Source organism: Hevea brasiliensis, chromosome 2 (assembly GCF_030052815.1).
Source record: "Hevea brasiliensis isolate MT/VB/25A 57/8 chromosome 2, ASM3005281v1, whole genome shotgun sequence".
NCBI lineage: Eukaryota > Viridiplantae > Streptophyta > Magnoliopsida > Malpighiales > Euphorbiaceae > Hevea > Hevea brasiliensis.
In genome coordinates this window covers 111,752,334-111,774,903 of record NC_079494.1, presented here as the reverse complement: position 1 = coordinate 111,774,903, position 22,570 = coordinate 111,752,334, and the positions used below count along the sequence as shown (strand labels likewise).

At 32.4% G+C, this 22,570-nt stretch overlaps 2 protein-coding genes across 2 annotated transcripts; one reads left to right on the top strand and one right to left on the bottom strand.

Moving 5' to 3' along the window:
- Positions 1 to 10,351: 10,351 nt before the first annotated feature.
- On the top strand, positions 10,352 to 13,510 carry LOC110660874 (putative indole-3-acetic acid-amido synthetase GH3.9). The gene is made up of 4 exons (XM_021819320.2): positions 10,352 to 10,783; positions 10,909 to 11,010; positions 11,636 to 12,456; positions 12,625 to 13,510. Exons 1-4 carry the CDS (start codon positions 10,494 to 10,496, stop codon positions 13,200 to 13,202), a joined length of 1,791 nt encoding a protein of 596 aa, XP_021675012.2. The 5' UTR covers positions 10,352 to 10,493; the 3' UTR covers positions 13,203 to 13,510.
- Positions 13,511 to 20,922: 7,412 nt separating this feature from the next.
- LOC110660888 (ferritin-like catalase Nec2) lies at positions 20,923 to 22,051 on the bottom strand. Its single transcript, XM_021819329.2, has 3 exons — positions 21,744 to 22,051; positions 21,404 to 21,629; positions 20,923 to 21,300 (listed from the first exon to the last, which is right to left on the bottom strand). Exons 1-3 carry the CDS (start codon positions 22,049 to 22,051, stop codon positions 20,923 to 20,925), a joined length of 912 nt encoding a protein of 303 aa, XP_021675021.2.
- Between the last annotated feature and the right edge of the window lie 519 nt (positions 22,052 to 22,570).

Sequence of the window (22,570 nt, the reverse complement as noted above, 5' to 3'; positions counted from 1 at the left end):
TGTTGAAATAACGCAACCATCTGCTGTGCAAACTGAGCAGAAAACTACGGTGCTTGAGGAGGAGCTGGAGTGGCTGACCCACTCACATTCTGGAGCATTGGGGCTTCACCTTGTACCTCAACCTCAATAGACTGTTCTACGGAATGATCTCCTTCTTCCATTCCATTTTCAGAAATTTTCTACTCCTTGATAACAAACACAAGGAGGTTGACTTTCGTTAGTTCATATTCATGATGTAAATATGTCATATGTATCAATTAAGGACACTTGAGTAGTTGTACTTATCAAAGGAAATATTCACATGCATAGTCAAATTTCATTTAAAAACTATGCTCTGATACCATTAAAACATGTCACACATTATCCCTCTGTAAGGCATAACATGATCCCATAGTATACTTAATGAATTACCGAACTTCGCCTACTGATAACCCATTAAATACACTACAAGGGATTTTAAAATAATTTTAATTCTTTTGAAGGTGGCGAGCACTTTTGGTAGGAATTAAAAATTTTTATTTGAAGTTAAACCACATATCAAACTTTCAATCAACTTAAAGTTTTTGCAAATTTTGTAAAAATTTTAGCAGAGTGCAGTCTATAATTGAGGAAAATCAGTTCTTCAAAACCTGTGAAAACACTCCCAATAATTCTATTTCTCAACCCCAACCATCAATATATTCTCAAATCAATACAATTCAATCAAATTTCAATTTAAAATTTATAACTCAAAATTTTTTTCAAAATAATTCGATAAATTCATAAACATTGCATTAAATTAAATTTACCTATAAATTTTGTAAAAATTTTGGCAGAGTGCCTGCTGTAAAGAAAAAAACCAAAAAAATTTAGACCTGTAGAAAAGCACTTCCAAAGGTTTTTCAATCACATCCCAACCTCCAAATATCTCAAACCAACATCAATAGCAACAATTCAATTCAAAATCCACAATTTTAAATAAAAAATTGTCATCTCAAAACATTGCATAAATTCATGCACATTGCATTCAAAATAAATAATTTACATTCACAATTTAATTTACAGACATAAAAATCCAAAAGATAATATTATTACAATTTACTGTACAACTGCTCAATTTTACATTAATACATATAATACTAAACTATTTACATCAAAATAAACTACAAGGATATCAACAAATATCCGTACAAAAATCTCCAAACTGTGCTCCCCTATTTCTGTAGCAGCTCACTCTACTGCTGTGTCCTTTTCCATATCTGCGACAGTAAAATAAAGTTATCACTGAGTAAATTTTACTCAGTAGTGCACAATAAAATTTAAAAAAGCTGGACATAAACCATTCATTGCCAAATCATAATTTAAACATTACATAATTACATTTCACAATTTTTAAAGCTCAATATAACACAAATTTGATCAAACAATTTAATAAGCACAGTGTTGCCAATCAATAACACAACTTAGGCCATGACACAAAATTTCCAAACATGCCGTGTTATACAGCACGATAAGGCAAACTCACCCCACTAATCGAAATCAATGAGGGAGGTGGCTAGCTAGCTAATGAGTACTCATCCAAACTCACCTCAGACTGGCAAGCCAGAGAGGGAGAAAAATGATCAAATATCAAACTCAACCCCACAAGTGGAGGAGGAACATATTAAGGGACTGCCATGCCAAATGTGAATCAAAAACAATTTAAAACTATAATGTTCAATTATAATTGATACAACAATCAAACAAACTTCATTTCAAATCTCCATTTCTAAAGTAGGCAACACACAAATTCTCAAATAAAATTCCAAGGCCAAAACCAAATTCAAAACCATATTATTCAAATATTTCATACAAATCAATAAATAATTTTCATTCTAAATTTCCATTGTAAAATAGGCAACACAACATTCTCGAAATTCATAATGAACAAAACACATTCACAATATATAACAAATCAATTTTCATTGTGAAAACTATAATTTAAATTTTTTTGTATACAAACCTGATGTGAGTCGCCTCTAGGCCTTGACTCAGTTTGCCCTATCCTTTTTCAGGTCTTTTTCAGCTTAAATACGCAATTTATAGTGTTTCAGTATCTTATCTCATAACAAATCCAATAATTTATTTCATACTTATTTAATTGTATCTCTACATAGGGCTAAATTGGCATTTTCTAAACTTTGCATTTCGGGATTACTATTTATGGTACTATTCCGGTTAAATTGTTGACTCTCTTATGCTTAATAGGTATGTGAATTCCAATTACACCCACATACCACATTTTGAGTACCTAATTTGTTGACCTTGGTTGCCATTTCAATTTCTAAGTCTCTTAAGAGAAAATTTAATTTTTCAGTTTTAGTGTCCTATTTTGCACTGTTCCATTAGTCTAGTTTCTATGGAAATTTGACTAAGTGTCCTTCATCAAAGTTGTTTTTTATTGTCTTATCTTTAATTTCCTTTTTGAATCACTTCATTTGGAGTTTTGTAGCCCAATATATGACCATTTGAATAGTGCTGGCCGAATTGGTGTTACCCAGAATTTCTGGGCATTTTATTGGTTTTGACAGTTTTGGATAACTAAATTTGGGTGACAATTTCACTTGGTTATAGGCAGAATTTGAGTTGGTGTTCTTCATGGAAGTTGTAGTGTTATGTCATACCTTTCCAATGCCACAAAAATCAGGTCATTTGGAAGTGTCTAGCCCAATTTATGGCCAAATGAACAAATACTATTCATTTGATCATTTTTGTGAAGTGGTAGTGTGTCAATTCCGGATTTGACCTAATTGTTCACTAACTTAGAGTCACTTTCTAGGCATGGTTTCCAAATGAAAATTATGTCTTTATGTGTCTAATTTTATTCCTAATTGGCCTCATACCAATTGGGTTAGCATAATTTCAGTTTTAATCCCTCAAAGGGACCTAGGTCAAACTGCCAGATTGGGACCCTTCACTAATCCAAATTTCACTTCAGTTTCACTCATTCAAACACATCCCAAATGACTCCAAATGACCATTTCAAACCTCAATTAGGTTCTAATACATCAATTACCAATTTTCTCTAAATTTTTCTTCAAACTCTAAGTGCCAAGAACCCTAATTATGTAATTCATGCAACTAATGAGATTAAAGTGTAAAATCAACATCTACACACTTAATTCAACTTCATTAACCCTTTAATTTCATCAAACTCAACCAATTTCAACTCTCCTAAAGGCTGGCCAAAATTCATAAGAATTCCCACACACTTGATTTGTTTCATTTTCACTTTAATTCTAAGTTACTTTAGCTAGAAACACATGAATTTAACTAAAGGTTTCAAGTTCAAGTTACTAAACTTTCTTTGGATTTCCAATTCACCAACTTCTTCAATTTCTTCCTCTTCTATCTCCTTCAATCTCTTTCTCAAGTTGAAATAACAAGTTTAATCACAATTTAGTGGGGAATTTGTGGGAAATTCTAGGGTTTATGAAGCTTTAAATCAAGCTTCAATGGAGGAAACATGAGAGAGATGAGAGAGGGATGAGGGACGGCTAGCTTGGGAGAAATGAAGATGACCATTTTTTTTTCTTTTAATTTTATGTATTTATCTTATTTTTTGACTTAGTAAAAAATTAGAATAATTAAATTTTATTTTTGACATCATGGGTGATGTCACAAGGGTGATGTAAAAATTCATTTTCTTTTCTTTTTTCTTTTTCTTTATTTTTCCCTAGTTCTTTAATTTAATTCTACATTCCGAAATTTTCATTTCTCCAATTTTAGTGGACAGTTAGGTCAGGAGTCACCTCTAGGGGTGAAATGACCAAATTACCTCTCGCCGAATTGATCTAGTTTGCAAATAATCCGATATTTCTTCCAGAGTCCTGACCTAATCATTTGACCTACTTATCAACCATTTTCTGTGATTTTCTCTTTTCCACTACCTTCGCAATAGTACTTAGGACCGCGGTGTCACAATTTTCCATTCAAACTTTGAGTTAGGACTGACCTCGCAGTCACTTCCCGGGAAGGTCACCCATCGCTGTGACCATCGGCTCATTTAACTTTTTATGCTTTGTTTTTTCTTGTTTATACTTTACTATCTGGTACTCACTATTTATTTCCATTCAGGGCTTTTCTAAATGTCTTAAACATAGTTCTAATATTCTTAATTATCCGGACCGACACCAGTCACTGAAACAGTATAATATAACAGGCTATGCAAATAGGGGTGTTACACTCTAATTGAATTTTTTTTTTTTCGCTCAAATTAAGAAAAAAATATTCTCAAATCACACTAGGATTTTGAGTCCTATTTTTAAAAATCACCACATTAACTCAAATCTATCAACCATGCATACCTTAACATTCTTAAGTGTATTTAACAATCAAATCTTTATGCTTGAGTTTAAACTCTTTAAATCCCTAATCTTCAAACTTATTTTGGGTTTAACTTGTTTTTTTCTTCAAAATTTTTGCATTGTTAACTCACTTGATTTTGCATTAAGAACTCTACCTTAAGTTCAGTTCTCCACAAACCCTAAGCTTATATCACCATTGTTACATTCACGCATTTTTACATGTTGTGACAGCTACATCTTTAGCTAAAACTCGCCAGGATTATGTTTTGATACTACTTGTAATGACCAAATCTATCTTGTCATGATTGGAGGAGTGCTAAACCCACAAAGAAATAAAGCAAACACAATATAATAATAATATTTTACATAGTTCACCTTCTTATCATAGAGTTAAGTATGCGGAAATGTGGTTTTATATTATTAATAATCATACAAATTGCATCATTAAACTCAAAGATATCTCTCAAACTCATCAACCTAATACTCAAAAGATCCCTCTCAGTCAAATATATTAGTTTTGTCACTCTTTTTCTCCTCTAGATATAATTAATATATTTACTACTTTAATTTCTCAATACACCATGAAAGTGTCTACAATACATGGAGAATGGTCCCTCGACAATGAATAAGAATCCTTTTCTCTTAGACTTTGTGTCCTTTCTCCAAACATGGGCAAAAGTAAAATAACATACCTGTAATGCTCTTGTTTATAATGTTAGTTCCCTCAATTATATTTCTAATAAGAATCCCACCCTATTAGGAATTGTACATGAGAAATAATCTTCCATCCCATTAAAAAATATTTCTCCTACTCAAACTAGAACAAAGTATTCTCGAAATCACACCAGAAATTGAGTCATATCCTAACAGTTTATAAAACAATGAACTGCAGCTCATCAACTCGCAAACACAAATTTTCAAATTATTTGGAAGGACCAAGGGTCCATAGTTATCACATTAGGCATTTGGAATAAAGGATGTTGTGCATATAGTTGATTCTTGACACTGCACTTTCTTTCTCTTCATTTCGGTATGCAGGTGTAGGTGTATGTGTCTGTGCTGTGATGTTTATTCTTTTCTTAGTCCATGTCGATATTTTTATTATTTAGATCTATTCTTACAGTTATATAATGTTTAGTAGATGTTTCTTATTCTTCATCCTCTCATGCGGATTGGCCAATTTGATATGGTTCTAAACTGGAATAGTAAAATTAGTGACTCTGTCACGGCCTTGCAAATTAGTTGATTATAGAATAAAAAAGGATCATTACCATATGAGAATTGAACTTCAATTATTACTCTATCAATTGGATGCAACACCATGCGACATGAGCATTAGCTGTAATTTTTGCAATGCCTTCAATCAGTGATTTGCAATTCAATACAAATGACTAAACTTAACATGAAAAATCTATTAATGATGATTAAAACAAAATTTTGGTTGCTTATATTGCAGGCGGAAGCTAATCATTTCCTTAATTGTCAATGGAAGAAAAAATTTCGAAGTCCTGTAGCAGTAGAAATATGATTTCAATTGTAAGCATTATCTACTATTTCATTCAAAATATTCTGTTCTTTGAATTGTGAACCATGTGTTAATTATTGATGTGAGCCCTTGCAGTCAGTCGCATGGCAAATTATCATGTCTAGTTGCCTTCAAGAAATTCTATTTTTCAACAATGTACACATGCTCTGGGGATTCTTTAAAACCTGAAGTGGAGGGTTAGATCCACATGTTAATTAAAATGCAATTTTTCAACAAACAATAATTAAGACTCTGTTTGCTTAGCTTGCTGAATTTGCTTTTTTGGCTTTTTGTTATAGCAGTTCAAAATAGCAAGAAGTAAAGAAAGCAACTTTAGTGACCCTCTCCCAGCCTCGCAAATTATCTGATTATAGAATAAAAAGGATCATTACCGTATGAGGAGTGAACTTCAATTATGGCTTTATCAATTAGATGCAACACCATGGGACATGAATATTAGCTGGAATTTTTGCAATGCTGGCTTTAATCATCGATTTGCAAATCAGTGCAAATGACAAAACTTCACATGAAAAATCTAATAATTCTGATCAAAACAATATTTTGGATGCTTATATTGTTGGCGGATGCTGATCATGTCCTTAATTATCAATGGAAGAAGAAAAATTCGAAGTTCTGTGGCAGATGTTTTCAACTGTAAGTATTATCTACTATTTCGTTTAAAATGTTCTGCCTTTTAAATTGTGAACCGTGAATTAATTATTGATGTGAGCCTTTACAGTCAGTCGCATGGCAAATAATCATTTCTAGTTGCCTTCAAGAAATTATATTTTTCAACATTGTGCACATGCTCTGGGTATCCTTCAAAACCTAAAGTGTAGGGTTATTATCCAAATGTTAATTAAACAACAAGAATTTAGGCTGTGTCTAGTTAGCTTGATGAAGTTGCTTTTTACACTTTTTGTTATTGTAGTTCATAATAGCAAAAAGCAACGAAAGCAACCTTAGCAAGTTAATCAATCAAGCCTATGTTATTACTGTTTCCTTATGATTCAGTCGAAAGGTTAACTCTGTACTAGAATTATTGGCATCATTCAATTCCAAAGGTGGATAATGTAAGAAGACGCATAAATCATGAATTCCAATAAAAACCATAAGTGCCAGGAAAGTGAAGTTAAAGCCACTGAATTTGCAGAGAGAAAATGCATTTCTCAAGTCAGTGAGTTACAACTCGCCTGACTGAGGATGGTGACTGCCAAAGAGTGATCACATACATGGCCAAATCGTGTTCATAGAACGATGCTAATTGAAGGACAGTATATGTCATCACATCACACTTGCAAAAGAAAAGCAAGCTACTTTTTTTGTGAAAGTTGGTTGTAAATCTTATTTGGCACATTTTTGCCACCTTGCGGCGTCCAAAAAGTTGCCTCCATTATGCTGGTTGCTAGAAAAATGCTCAACCAGACATCCTGTATAGGTAGCATTTGTCTTCGCTCTTTTATGTTTTATGTGGGCTCCAACGAAATTTTTTTACATGGCTTACATCATATAAAATTAAGGTCCATTTAACCTGATGGACCCATGTAAATCCATATCTTCCTAGAAGCTTTATGGGAGCTATTGGATGCCGGACCACAGTACTTTGTGAAAATTTTCAGTGTCTATGATTAAGTTTTACATGTGACCCCCTGCTCTATTGGTTGTGATTCAATTAAGTTTTACATGTAATCCCATGCCTTACTGGCTGTGATTCAATTACTAGAAAATTATAGAGGCTAATAAATATAGTTACAATTTCCATTGCCTTTCTCTGTTCTTACTTGTTAGGAGTAGGGGCGGTCACGGTCCGGTTTTGAACCGGAATCAAACCAAAATCGGTTCGGTCAAAATCGAATCAAAACCGATTAAAATTGGAACCGGCTTCGAACCGGACTGAAACCGTCCTTCTGCGGTTTGGTTCAGGTTCATATTTTTTAAGAACCGTGAACCGGTGGTTCCGAACCGGATTGAACCGACGATTTCGAACAGAATTAAACCGGCGATTTAAATATAAAAAAATTCAATAAATATGTTATCTCACTCCTAATTCATTTATATATATCATTAATTATCTACACAATTATTCTCTGCATTTTCTTCAATTCTTAATATTTTTTCAATTTTTCTCAAATTCTCTAAATAATTATTTTCTACACTCATTTTAATTTCCAATACTCTCTCAATTTTTCTACTTTATTATTTTATATACTTACTGAAATTTTCAATACTATCTCAATTACTTTGTTATTACTTTAAATCCTCGATAAGATTTCCAATACCCTCTATTTTAATTTTTTTCCTCTTTTATACCTTTTAATTATCAATTATTATATAATTTTTTAAAAAAGGTAAGTAATAAAGCTAAAAATTTTTATTCCTCTAAATCCTAAAGGGATATTTAGGTAAAATTAAGTTCATACACTTTTTGTTAATTTCTTTAAAAAAAATTAATTTCATCTCTAATTTTTTAATCAGGTTCAAGTCTTTATTTATTAAATTTTTCTTAAAGATAAATTATTTTCTTTCTTTTTTTTCTTATTTTATTTTGATTGAAAGATTTCCAAGAAAAATTAAAATATTTTTACAAATATAACTTAAATTTTGAATTAATAAAATTTTTCTCTAATTTTTTTTGTCTAAACTACTCTTAAACTATCCCTAAACCGCTATCAAACCGTCCTCCAAATTGTCTTGAATCATTTTTTTTCGAACCGCCCTTCAAACCGTTTTGAACCGAAACTCAAACCGAAACCGGCGGTTCAGGAACCGTCTTCCAAACTGCCCCAGGAGATTCAATTGATTGTTCATGAGTACTCATGCCAGAGGAAAGGAAAAGGTTGGTCATGGAGGCTTCCCTTATCTTGTTACTTACCGTTTCTTTTCAAGCTTGCATTGCATTTTTCTACTTTCTTTTTTTAATGAAATGTCTATGGACTAATATTAGTAGGTGATCAAATTCGAGGGGGATATCGTAACTATTGATATGAATAAATGTCTTAGCGGTACATACGGAAATGATCTTGATACAGTGAGACGGTTGATGACTGCCGCAACATTATTGATACGGAGAATACTTCCAACAGGTATTGGAGGACATTATGATTTGAGTGATAGCAAGCGATGTGCTCCCTATAGTTATGGAAAAACAAGGCTCAGTAAAGTTAACTTTCTCCTGCATTATCACGAGTTTCCCAGGTATGGAAACAGATTTCTTTTGCATTGCAGTATTATCTTGATAAAATTTTGTGGTGGAGAAGAAAAAGTGTTAGCAGAGGTCCACTGTGTTTTTCACACTTTAGAGCAAAAAATAAAAAGAATGATCATCAACAGATGCAGTGAGCATCAACCTTGTTTAATTGTATATGTGCTAAAGATGTTGAACATGACACTGCAGCATCATCACCATTTGGCTGAAGATATTTGCTGGCGTGCTGTCTCCTTGATCAGGCATCTTAAACTTATCGAAAGGCTGAGATTGTTCTTCCTTTTTCACACAAGATTTTGGATAAAATTCTGTCCTCTAAATGGAGGAGAAAACAATTTTCCTAATCCAATATATTTTCATTAATATGGTGCTTTGAAATAACTTTGCATTAATGGAGTCTGTTGAATGACCTAGATACTGCAACTTATATTGATCCAAATAACTTTTAGAACTTTGCCCAAAGTGATTGATATCAATTGTAACATCCAGGTCCAATTCACCCAAATAACTTCAGCCTCTAAACCACTGGTCCAAAATAATTAATCTATATTATTTTTAGCAGTTGAATTAGGGTTATATAAGCCCACTAGCTTTCCTCTATCCCACTGATGTGGGATATTACAACTGAAGTTATTTTTTTTAAGTGTTTTAATCATCATATTCTGATCGTGTGAGGGAAAGAAAGATTTGATTTGTTTAGCTTTCTCATGCTTTTTGTGAGATAATATACAAGCAAAGGATTGCTGTGTGGAGATTGTATAGAAATGGATACTGAAATCTTTATCTTATCTAGAATTTAAAATATGAAAAGTTAAAAATAGTTTGCATTAGTCTTAGAATCATGATTTAACATGCATACACACCAACTGAATCACAATTAAATGGTAGAAAGTGGAGTCCAACTTCTGACAGGCCACCCCAAGATAAAGACTATTGTGATTCAGTTGTAATAAAGACTCTTGTTAATTATGGCTTAACATTTTAAAATTTAATCTTCCTGGTGCCATATTAGAATTTAGGATTTTGAATTATGGCTTAAGATTTTCCTCAAGATAACGATGGAAGGAGTGGAAATTAATGGTACTTGATGCTGCATGACGAATTGTACAGGACTTTATTAGAATTTGGTGCTCGAAATTTTCAAGTGACATGATCAAATGTTAAGAAGTATATCTGCAATATTCTGATACAGAAGATCAGTATCATGATACTTCTTATGTTTAAATCTGGTTCTTAGTTCGTGTAAAGCTAGTGAGGACCACATTATTGATGGATCTGTACCGTTTTATTTTCCGTAATCAGCTTGAAATGACGTTGAAAAAGAAAAGAACATGTAAAAAGAGGCATCCACATCACCTGCCTTATTATATATAAACCCCTTGGAATGACGCTTTGATTGCACCAGTACCTTGTTCTTCCTCCTGCACTGGTTGATAACATGGATGGAAAGAAGTTGGAATACAAAGGTGATGATGCATTGAAGGAAATTGAGAAGCTTACAGAGAAGGCCGGTGAATTTCAGGAAAGCATATTGAAAGAAATTTTAGTGCAGAATGGGCAAACTGAGTATTTGAGCAAGTATATTAAGGGATCCAAAGATGTGAAAGAATTTAAGTGTTGTGTTCCTGTCACTACTTACAAGGATATCTGTCCGTATATCCAAAGAATTGCTAATGGAGAAGACTCCTCTCTTATTACTGGTCATTATATAACTGAGATGTTATGCAGGTCCCTCTCCCTCTCCTCTTATGCAAGTGTTACCACTTGTGCTTTTTTCCTATTCTTTGAATATGGATTTTTTAGGGGTTTTTTTTTTTCACATTTTACATTGACTGGCCTTTATGCATTTGCAGTTCAGGGACTTCTGCAGGAGAACCTAAATTAATGCCATCAATCGCAGGAGATCTAGACCGCCGCACTTTTATATATAACCTCGTCATGCCAATCATGAACCAGTTAGTTACCTCTCGTTTATATTCTATAATCACATATGCATGCATTTATATTGTTGGATTATAATTTAAATCTTTTTTCTCAACAATTATGATCATTGCACTAACAGGTCTATTTGTCTTCAGGGCAAACTTTATACTATTTATAAGAACCTCCCAGTCCTTTTACACTTATTAGTTAGAAAATCAATTTCCTTCTATCAGTATGGCCTATGGATATGGCATGATTTGCTTAAGGGCATATTAATCTGGATTGGAAAGGATCTAATGCCATGCATTAGTGGGTAGAACTTGCTAGAATCATTCCCTTTCTTGCTTTCAAAAGTCAAAAGTGAATGCTCCTCACCTGAGCTTGGACATTTTAATTGGGAAGCCACCAGACCTCTCATGATAAGTTGAACAAAGTAAATAGCCTTGACATTTTTGGTGCACGAGCAGGTGATATGCTGATGATTCACATCACTTTCACTTTTGTCTAGTATAGAAAGTTGATAGCTGGCTGGAATTAAATGGATTATAGATTTCACTTGGCTAGGCGCCCTCATCATTTTATTCTCCTTGTAAGCAACAATTTGGTATAGACGTCTAAGATTCATCTCTGTTGAAGAACTTAAAATTATAATTTCAGGCACGTCTCTGGTTTGGATGAAGGCAAGGCTATGCTTCTGTATTTTGTCAAGGCAGAAAAGTCAACTCCTTGTGGCTTACCAGCTCGAACTGTGCTAACAAGTTACTACAAAAGTAAGCACTTCAAGTGCCGAACACATGATTTGTTCAATGATTTCACTAGCCCAGACCAAGCCATATTATGCAAAGATAGCAACCAGAGCATGTACTGCCAGTTGCTATCTGGTCTAATTCACCGTCACCAAGTCCTAAGGATAGGAGCCGTATTTGCATCAGCCTTGCTCCGAGCCATTTCATTCCTGGAGCGCAATTGGGCTCACCTATGCAATGATATACGCAGCGGCCAAGTGGATCCTATGATAACTGATCATGAATGCCGTTCATGTATGTCATTCATACTATCATCACCTAATCCTTGTCTTGCGGATGAAATTGCGGAAATTTGCAGCCATCCATCATGGAAGGGTATTTTATGTCACCTTTGGCCCCGGACAAAGTATATTGAAGCAGTGGTGACAGGGTCTATGGCACAATATATACCAGCCCTTGAGTACTATAGTGAGGGGAAGTTGCCATTGGTGTGTACCATGTATGCTTCTTCTGAGTGTTACTTTGGTGTTAACTTGAAACCCTTGTGTGATCCTGCAGATGTGGTATTTACCCTCATGCCTAATATGTGTTACTATGAGTTTATACCTCTGGGAGAGAATGGAAAATGGTTAATGGATGTCGCTGAGGAAGAGGTGCCTAATGACAAGCTAGTTGATTTGGTGCATGTTGGACTTGGCTGTTATTATGAGTTGGTGATCACCACCTTTGCAGGCAAGGAAGTATCCTTGAATTGTCTTTAATTTTTATTCTTTTAAGTTTGAGGTTTTATATTCCAATAGAGAGAAACTCGACTTTTTTTTTTTTGCCCTTTTCTTGGATAATTTTAATATTGACGCGGATACTCTTCCTGAATGTTGATTCTTTCAATAAATAATTCAGGGCTATATCGTTATCGTATTGGTGATGTGCTTCAAGTGACTGGATTCCACAATCGAGCTCCACAATTTCGATTCATTTGCAGGAGAAATGTGGTTCTCAGCATTGACAATGACAAAACCAATGAGGAAGATCTTCACAACAGCATCACAAAAGCAAAGAAATTACTTGAACCCTACAATGCGCTACTTGTGGAATACACTAGCTATGCAGACACGTCTTCTGTACCAGGGCACTACGTATTGTATTGGGAAATCCTACATCACGCATCTGCCACCAAGGACACTCCAATCCCACTTGATGCCAAGGTGCACCAAGAATGTTGCATTGCTGTGGAAGAAGAACTTGATTATGTGTATAGGCGATGTCGTTCCTACGACAAGTCTATCGGACCACTGGAGATACGCGTAGTAGAGCCTGGTACATTCGAAGCACTGATGGATATGTTCATTGGCCAAGGGGGATCAATCAATCAGTATAAAACGCCAAGGTGCATTAAGTCTAATCCTGCACTTGTGTTGCTTAATTCTCGTGTAAAGGCATCATTCTTTAGTCCTAGAGATCCTAGTTGGATCCCTTAAAATTCTGCTAGTGCTAGTGGTTACATGACATCCATGGGTTATGGGGTGACCTGGTTCCTGATCATGATGTAGGGCCACTTGTTAATTTGTTTTTTGTGGCGTAACCTTAGCAGAAAAACTAGGACTACTAAAGTGGAGCTTAATTAATGGTAATTGGATATTAAAAGAAATGAACTAAGTTGTATTGTATGAGTGGATATGATTTGCTTTTGACGATATTTGTGGAGATAAGCGGCAATTTTGTATGGGACAATCCAATCAAGAAATTAAGAAATGGAATGTTGTCTGGACAGATAATTTCCTCAATATCCACAAGGTTTTTCAAAATTTTTTTTTATTGTTATTTTTTACTTCTTTACACAATTTTATTCATGAATACGGGGCCTAATATATGATAAACGATCTTAATAGGTCATATGTCCTGAATTTCCTTCCTTTCTTTGCTCCCAACCACATAGAGTGGGGTTACCATAATATCAAACTACCAATCATCTAAACATTATCATATCATGGGAAAAAAATAATAATAATAAAAAAGGGAAAGCGACAATTAATTTCTAATTAACTGCTACGGCTTCAAACCACTACTAACTAATATTATGATTCCATTTTTATCATCATTAATTTATCACTCACTCATGCTTGTTTTTAGTTGTTTTTAGTTAATTACCTTAATTTAAATTTACTTGTTTTTAGTTAATTACCTTAATTTAAATTTTAATGCCAACATATACTTGCATTTGTCTTCATCAATTTAAATTCTCCATTAGATGATATTTTTTGATTTATTATGAATTCTAATAAATAATAATAAAAAAAGAGACTTACAAAATTTTAAATCTTAATTCTTTTATATTATAAAATAAGAACTCAAATAAAAATTAATTTATGTTAGAGAAAAACGACTGGACAAAATGAAATCAATCCCGGATATTATTTAGATATATACATAAAAGAAGCTAGTGACTCTTTTAATAATGTCTCTTCACCCTCTTTGATGATATTTTATGTTTTTATAGATTTAATTTGTGACCTGAATTGAAAATTTTTTTATTATAACTAGATTGAAATAAAAAGTAAAATTTGTAGTGATAGTTAAGGGCACATATGAGTATGATATTATATTTTTTACCATTTGTAATAGATTTGTGAGATATTTAGAAAATACACTGAAATTAATATTTTTGAGAATTATAAATAATTATATCTTGTTTTTTATCTGGGGACGTAAACCTTATAATCGAATCAGTAAATCTTATAATATTTTTCTTTTCTTTTTGATACTGTATATATAATTTAAATTTACATGTCTGCTATGATGTTGATCGATGATGGACCATATTATAATCTTAATTTAAAAAAATGATTGTGGGAATGAAACTGGAGGAATGACTAATGAATCCATTGAAGGAGCGGAAACATGAAAATTGTTAGATTAGAACATTGAATTCAAAAATTTTCTTCTAGGGTTTCATGCATCATGCCACATCCATTATATGCCTAATTGATTTCAATGTTCAATTGCATATTAAAACACTTTTAATATGTATTAGGATCTATATTTACCATTTAAGATTTTTGAATTAACAAATTAATTTATTAGAACCCTAGATTAAAAGAATAATATGTGCACTAATATTTTGATGCACTGTAGATGTAATTGGTACCTTTGTGAAGCACATAAGACCCCAAGTGTTATCCCTCTAGCTTGTCCACACCAAGATCACTAATGGCAGCCCCTAAACTAGCTTCTCAAGCCTTGCCAACAAATTAGAAATTAGGGATTTGCCTTTAGAGAGGTTGTAGATATATATAGGACACTAGAAATAATTTCTAGCAATTTTAATTCAAAAAAATATGAGCAATTCTCTTTGAATTGATGAGAGAAAATGAAGAGAGGAGAAGAGCATAGAGGTGGCGGCACACTTAAGGGAATAAGAAGAGTGATTGAATTTTTCTTTCTTTTCCCTTTTATAATTAGGTCACTACTTAAAACTCTTGCCATATATCATCTCCTGATTGCATATTAATTTTTAATTGACCTAATAACATTAAGCCAAGTGTCAAAGCTATATTTAATCTTGACTTTGATAACCTTGCATGATTGAAAGACAAATGGCAAACTTATGTGGTGCCATGTGTTACCACCTCATGGTGCCACATGTCTTCCTGTAAAATGATCAAATTACTCTTGTGTTTTAATTTTGAGTTTTCAACCCAAAATTATTATTTCTCCTCTTCTAATCAATTTATATCAAATATAAATTAATTAATTAATCTCTATTAATTAATTTCTCATAATTAAATTCATATTTAAACACTTTAAATATAAATTTAACTTATATTATACATCCAATAACCTAGATTTGGTTTCAAGTCATGCTAGGGACTTTGCAATCTAATTGCAAACCAAATCTATTTCATTAATCAATTAAACTCTTTAATTAATCAATTAAATCACATTTAACTTGGTGATTACTTGTGATGTGTGTGACTCACTAGGCTCATCACTAATTGGCAATGAGATATGATATTAACTCTTAATATCATCAGAACTTTTTCTTACCATAAATGATTTCTCTAAATTATTTTAGGCACCTCATAGATCATGGTTAATACCTAGTATAGCATGTCATGGCCACCCAATCAGTAATAAGGAATACCTTTAAATGAACCTATAATCATATGTTACCATGCACTAGAATCTCTCTCTTATAAAATCCCAATTCGAGCTGGAGTCATGGTTTATGTTAAACCCCATTTGCCATGAATATTATGTTCTCTTTTAATTTCAGTTCTTGATTAAAAAGATTTTCTCATCAGAAACTCTTTTCTGATTAAATTTGTCTATCCTTACCAGGAACTTGAAATATCAAGAACAATTAAATGAACATAGGATTTTATCCCTATTTACTTAGGGTAACATATTTTATTTTGATCAACACCTATCTCTATATATAACTGGTAGGAGCCAACATATGCCCATATACCCATATACAATATAAGTATGAAAGCAGTATCAAACTCAAAGCACCTATATACAATATAATTGTACTATCTCAGGTCTAAAGATTATATACACTGATATGATTTATGAAAATATATTGACAAGAGTAAACTCCACGTGCTTATCATAAGTGTCACTGGTTCGGCCTACTTATTATACATAAGTGTCTATCATATTTGTTATATGGCATGAGACTCACCATTCCATCTTATTTATATCTCATATAAATAACTTGAGAACAAATATGATTACAATCTTTTTGGATAAGTCATGTCCTTATTGTGAAGTATCTTCAATTGTAAACCAATTTATGATACTTTGTGCTAGAAATACTGTCACTCATATTCTTAACAACATAAGAATAGAATTTCTAACAAAATATCAATGAATATTTTCTATTACACATAAATATATTATATAAACGGAAAAGTGAAATTGTCTTTTTATTAATAAAATATGTATAAAATACATACTAAATGATATGCTCTAGGACATACTACTAACATCCATGACAAGCTGACAGGATGTTTGCTAGGCCCCATGGATTCACTTTGTCGAGGCTGGAAGCTAGATTGTCGAGCAGAAAAGCTTACAAATTAATTAAAGTCCTCCTGCGCATCATAAAAGTGAAAGTGAAAGTGAAAAAAAATGGGAGATAACACAAGACAATGTAGAGAGCAGGAAGGGATGTGAAGTGCCTGTTTCTTTTCACTCGTTCTCCACTACACATACAAAATACATTAAGGATAGATAAGGTTTCATCAGGCTTTTTGAAAGGATTTGATCTAATTTTCTGATGATATTATTATTATTATTATTATTATTATTATTATTATTATTATTATTATTATTATTATTATTATCATTGTGGCAATTTAGTACGTAACGTTTACGTATTTATTCTTTTCTTTTGATCTTTATGCCTTGTTGTTTTATTGATTATAGGGCAAGAAAGGATCTTGCAATATTTGCATATCCGCCCAGGGGCAGAAATCCACCAGGTCTGCACTCATTACCAGTCCCATATAATGTCCTTAAAATCTCCGGTGGGGTTATTAGCATCTGCTGAAAGTATTTTACCGCTTGTTAAATTCTCAGAGCACACAGCTAGCGGCAGAGGTACAACCAAGCCTTCGTCTTCGTTTCCACACTTCGCAAGCCTGTTCCTGAAATTTGAGAGCCGCTCTGTGAACTCTGCCACCGTCAAGCTATATGACAACATTTCTCATATTTTCTCTGGTACAATAATGATCTTATGAGTTATGACTGCATCTTGCCTTGCCACCTCCATCCCAAAGGGAAGCCACCGGCTAATTGTCAACCGCGTAAACAATATACCAGCAAAAATTATCGCTAACTATTTCCACGATTTATTAGGACCGCAATAAATTTAATAAATAATTTGTAAAAACGTTAAAACATTTTTAAGTAAATTTTTTATAAATAAAAATTATTTAAATCTAATTTAAAATAACTCCATATTAGTAGCCTATATTACACACGAATAATTAGATATTTATTAATATTAAAATACAATTATGTATAAAATAATAAGCGAATAATACCTCCATAAAAGTGTATTACTAACACTTTTTTTTAATGAGAATAATCATTTTGTATTTTAGTAAGTTATTTAACAATAATTGATTGTGATAATTTAAATAAAACAAATATAATTTATTTAAAAATTATTAATTTATCAAAAATAAAGACGTAAAATTCTTTTTTTATGGAATATAAAGTTTTTTATTTAATTAATTAAAATCACTTTAAAATTTTAATTTTTTTTAAAGATTTATAAATATGGAAGAAAAAACATGATATAAATATAGCAAAAAATTTAAATGAGGTTTAATATTTTTTTTTACTCCGTTTATACATGACTTATATTTAATGTGTTTTAACCCCTTCTTTATTTTGATTGTGGCCCTGGCTAGCAAGTATATTGAGTTGTATACATAGTAACATCCTAAGATAAGACTAATAAAGTTATGGTCTTAAATTTCAATTCGGGCCCAAGAGACAGAAACAGTGTCCATTCGTATTTATTTTACCGCTTGTTAAATTCTCAGAGCACACAGCTAGCGGCAGAGGTACAACCAAGCCTTCGTCTTCGTTTCCACACTTCGCAAGCCTGTTCCTGAAATTTGAGAGCCGCTCTGTGAACTCTGCCACCGTCAAGCTATATGACAACATTTCTCATATTTTCTCTGGTACAATAATGATCTTATGAGTTATGACTGCATCTTGCCTTGCCACCTCCATCCCAAAGGGAAGCCACCGGCTAATTGTCAACCGCGTAAACAATATACCAGCAAAATTATCGCTAACTATTTCCACGATTTATTAGGACCGCAATAAATTTAATAAATAATTTGTAAAAACGTTAAAACATTTTTAAGTAAATTTTTTATAAATAAAAATTATTTAAATCTAATTTAAAATAACTCCATATTAGTAGCCTATATTACACACGAATAATTAGATATTTATTAATATTAAAATACAATTATGTATAAAATAATAAGCGAATAATACCTCCATAAAAGTGTATTACTAACACTTTTTTTTAATGAGAATAATCATTTTGTATTTTAGTAAGTTATTTAACAATAATTGATTGTGATAATTTAAATAAAACAAATATAATTTATTTAAAAATTATTAATTTATCAAAAATAAAGACGTAAAATTCTTTTTTTATGGAATATAAAGTTTTTTATTTAATTAATTAAAATCACTTTAAAATTTTAATTTTTTTTAAAGATTTATAAATATGGAAGAAAAAACATGATATAAATATAGCAAAAAATTTAAATGAGGTTTAAATATTTTTTTTACTCCGTTTATACATGACTTATATTTAATGTGTTTTAATCCCTTCTCTATTTTGATTGTGGCCCTAGCTAGCAAGTATATTGAGTTGTATACATAGGAACGTCCTAAAATAAGACTTATAAAGTTATGGTCTTAAATTTCAATTCGTGCCCAAGAGACAGAAACGGTGTCCATTCGTATTGTTGGTTGTGATTAGTCCGCAGTAGGGAGCCGTGGCAAATAAAACCTTACCCCAATATGGATATTATTTTCTAAACCTAAACCTGTGTCAAACCTATATCTATATGCTACCCAAATTCATCCCAATAAAATTCGATCAGGTTAAGTGTCTGAAAGTACTGATCCGTTGCGATCACCAAGCTCGCCTTCACCATAAGAATAAAAGCGATGGTCATGAGCAAAGATGGATTAGCCATTAGTACATGTAATGAACTAACCAAAGTTGACGTGTCTGCACGTATGCTTAGAATGCTTTTTATAGTTACTTTGTCGGTTGAAACTTGATTAGCTAAAACTAATCAGCTAAGGCAAAATTACTAGCAATTCATAGAGCTTTACGAGAAATTATTAGGTGCATCTGTTGCATATACACCTTCTCTCACAATCATGTGAGACTCATTTCCTATATAATAGGAAGGACTCACTTTCTGTGAGAGAGGGAGCACTATTTTTTAATGCTCCTGATGTACCTAATAATTAGCCGAGCTTTACTCATTTCAGTACAGCATCTTCCATTCTTACAGAATTCTGAGTTAATTATGGAAACGGATTCAAAGACTGTTCTCTCTTGGATCGAGTTTTGGATTTGTCTTTGTATTCTAAAATTTCTCTTATTTGGGATGACCTAATTCTAGTTGAATGTTCACATGCTAAACTTTCCTGATTTTATATCTTAATAAAATTATTTAATTATAAAAAAAAAATTGAGAACAGTGAAATTAAGCCATACTATTTCAAATTAATTTCATGCATCTACGTGCAAAACTCTAATAAAGTTCCAGCCCTCAAGGTAACTTATTATAGTAATCAGTTATACAGAATTTTTTTTTTGGCAAATATAATTTATGCCAAATTGCTGAGTCTTAAATAGGTAATTGCAACTCATGTGACCCAAGTCAAAAATTAAAACTCATAATCCCACTTGATGCCTAATTTTAGTTCATCTGCCTTTAAATAAATCTATTTTTTTTATATTGATTGCTATTTATTTTTATTCGAACTTAGTTAAGCATACATTGGTTTTAATTGAAAAATCGAACCAATTTATTTTATTTGGATTTTTTTATATGATTTGGTTATTATTTTTGAAATCTTTAATTTTTTTATTTGGTTCGATTATTTTCACCAACTCTATCTCGCCTCTCGCTACAATGCTCTTCACCCTCGCTAGTCGCCCTTTTCTTCTCTTCTACTTGATTGTTTATTGTGTTGTTGGAATTATTTTGATGATTGGTGGCTGGGTCTGAGATTGGGGATGAGGCAGTGAGAACTGGGTAGGGGAAGTGAGAAACTACATTGTTTTTATTAAAACACAGTCTTTAACCTATTATACATGAATCGATGAATTGAATCAATTAGATTCCTTTATCATTTCGATTTGATTTAATTTATATTTTTAAAAATTTTAATAATTCGATTTTTGTGATTTAATTTGAAATTAAACTAACCGAATGCAACACTCCTAATTTAAACAATGCTAATCTATTAAAAAATTTAAATGAACTCACATTTATCAATAGAGGCCTGGTGGGCATAATTAATATTTGATATCATTATTAATTATATGACTACTTATGCTTATTTATCTTAGGTCTCTAAACTTGGTAGGGAACCAAATGGACCAAGCAAGCTGGTTCCCTGCATTCACTGGGGTCCCTAAACTCTGGGTAGAAAACTTTGTGCAACATTGCCATTTCCACCATTGGGCAGAAAACCGCCTGGCTTATATTCGCTGCCAGTTCCATAGAGTATCCGTAAAATCTCAGGTGGCGTGCGGGCATAGGACAGTGAATTAGCATCTGCTGATAAGACGTTACTTTTAGTCCTCTGCTCAGCTCCAAGCTGCGAAGGTACAATTATACCTTCATCTTTAATCCCACACATGGCAAGTTCATTTCTTAGATATGATATCTTGTTAGTGAACTCGGCCACAGTAATATTATAAGGCCGCACTTGCTCGGAAGCTCTCTTATAGAGTAGTGCTCGAATCACTGCATCTTGTCCTGCCTCCACGCCCAAAAGTGACGCAGCAAGCTAAAAGATTAAAAACAAGGGAAATAAGTATAAGCTATTTTATTGTATATATGATGCTATAACTTCAAAAATTTTTGGGACTTTTTGGTAGATGGTGTCTTACTTCTTTCGTTGTGGGGCTAACTAGTTCTTGAATGGTCCCAACATATCCTACCAGTCCCATATAAGGGATAATGTAGGATGCTAAGATATAGTTGATTGTGTTCTGGTAAGGGTTAAATGGAGGTACCAATTTATAGCCGAATGCTTTGTCAATAACTCTTGCAAAATTTTGAGGACTCAGATCATATAGAGGCCTTGGAAATTCACCAACCGTTTTTATAATAGCCCTGGAAAAAAAATTTAAATAACTGTTAGATGAACAAAAAATATCGTACCTACTTTCCTTTCTTGCTGAAATAAAAAATTAAATAAGACTTGTATTTTCTTTTATCTCTCACAACCTGAGGTGACCAATTTCTTGATAACCAAATTCCTCGATGATTTGGTGAGAAACAGGATCAAGGTTAGCCTTTTGGGCTCCAATTGGAGGAGGACCACCACCGGCGAAAGTTGGTTCCATAGAATCAATCCCTTCACCATGTGCACCAAACAAGAAGAATTCTGCTTCTAAGAATTCCAAGTTCAAAGCGAACCGAAGCCGATCGTTGTCATCGGCGATGATCGGTCCACAATAAGAAGCCAGTACAAAGGCAGGAGCCAAAACAACAAGACAAATGAGTGCGAAGAAGAAATAGCAACTTTTATCCATCTAGCTAGGACTCTAAATCAAGAGAGATAATTCATGATGCGTTTGCATGCAAGCTTAGAATGCTTTTTATGGTTATTATTTTGGTTGAAACTTGAAACTTGAAATAGCTAAAATTAATATGAGAACAGTGAAATTAGGCCATCCTATAGATGCTAATTAATTACATGCATCTACGTATAAGACTCTAATACAGTTCTAGCCTTTAGGGTAACTTACCATGGTAATAGAGAGCTTTTTATCGGAGAGTATAACAGAAAAATTAATAAATTAAAAAAGGATGAATTTAAACTTAATTATCAATGGAATAAAATTATGCTGAGTTGGAAAGTTTTGAGAATGGGATACTAATTATAATAGCGGGTTAGATAATATTCATAATTAATATTTATGATTATTATATTTTTATTATAAAAAATTATTTTCTAATTTAAAATTAAATTAAATTTTAAATTATATAAAAAACTGAAATATAAAATGCTATTAATTTTGTTTTCATAATTACTTTCAAAAATAATAAAT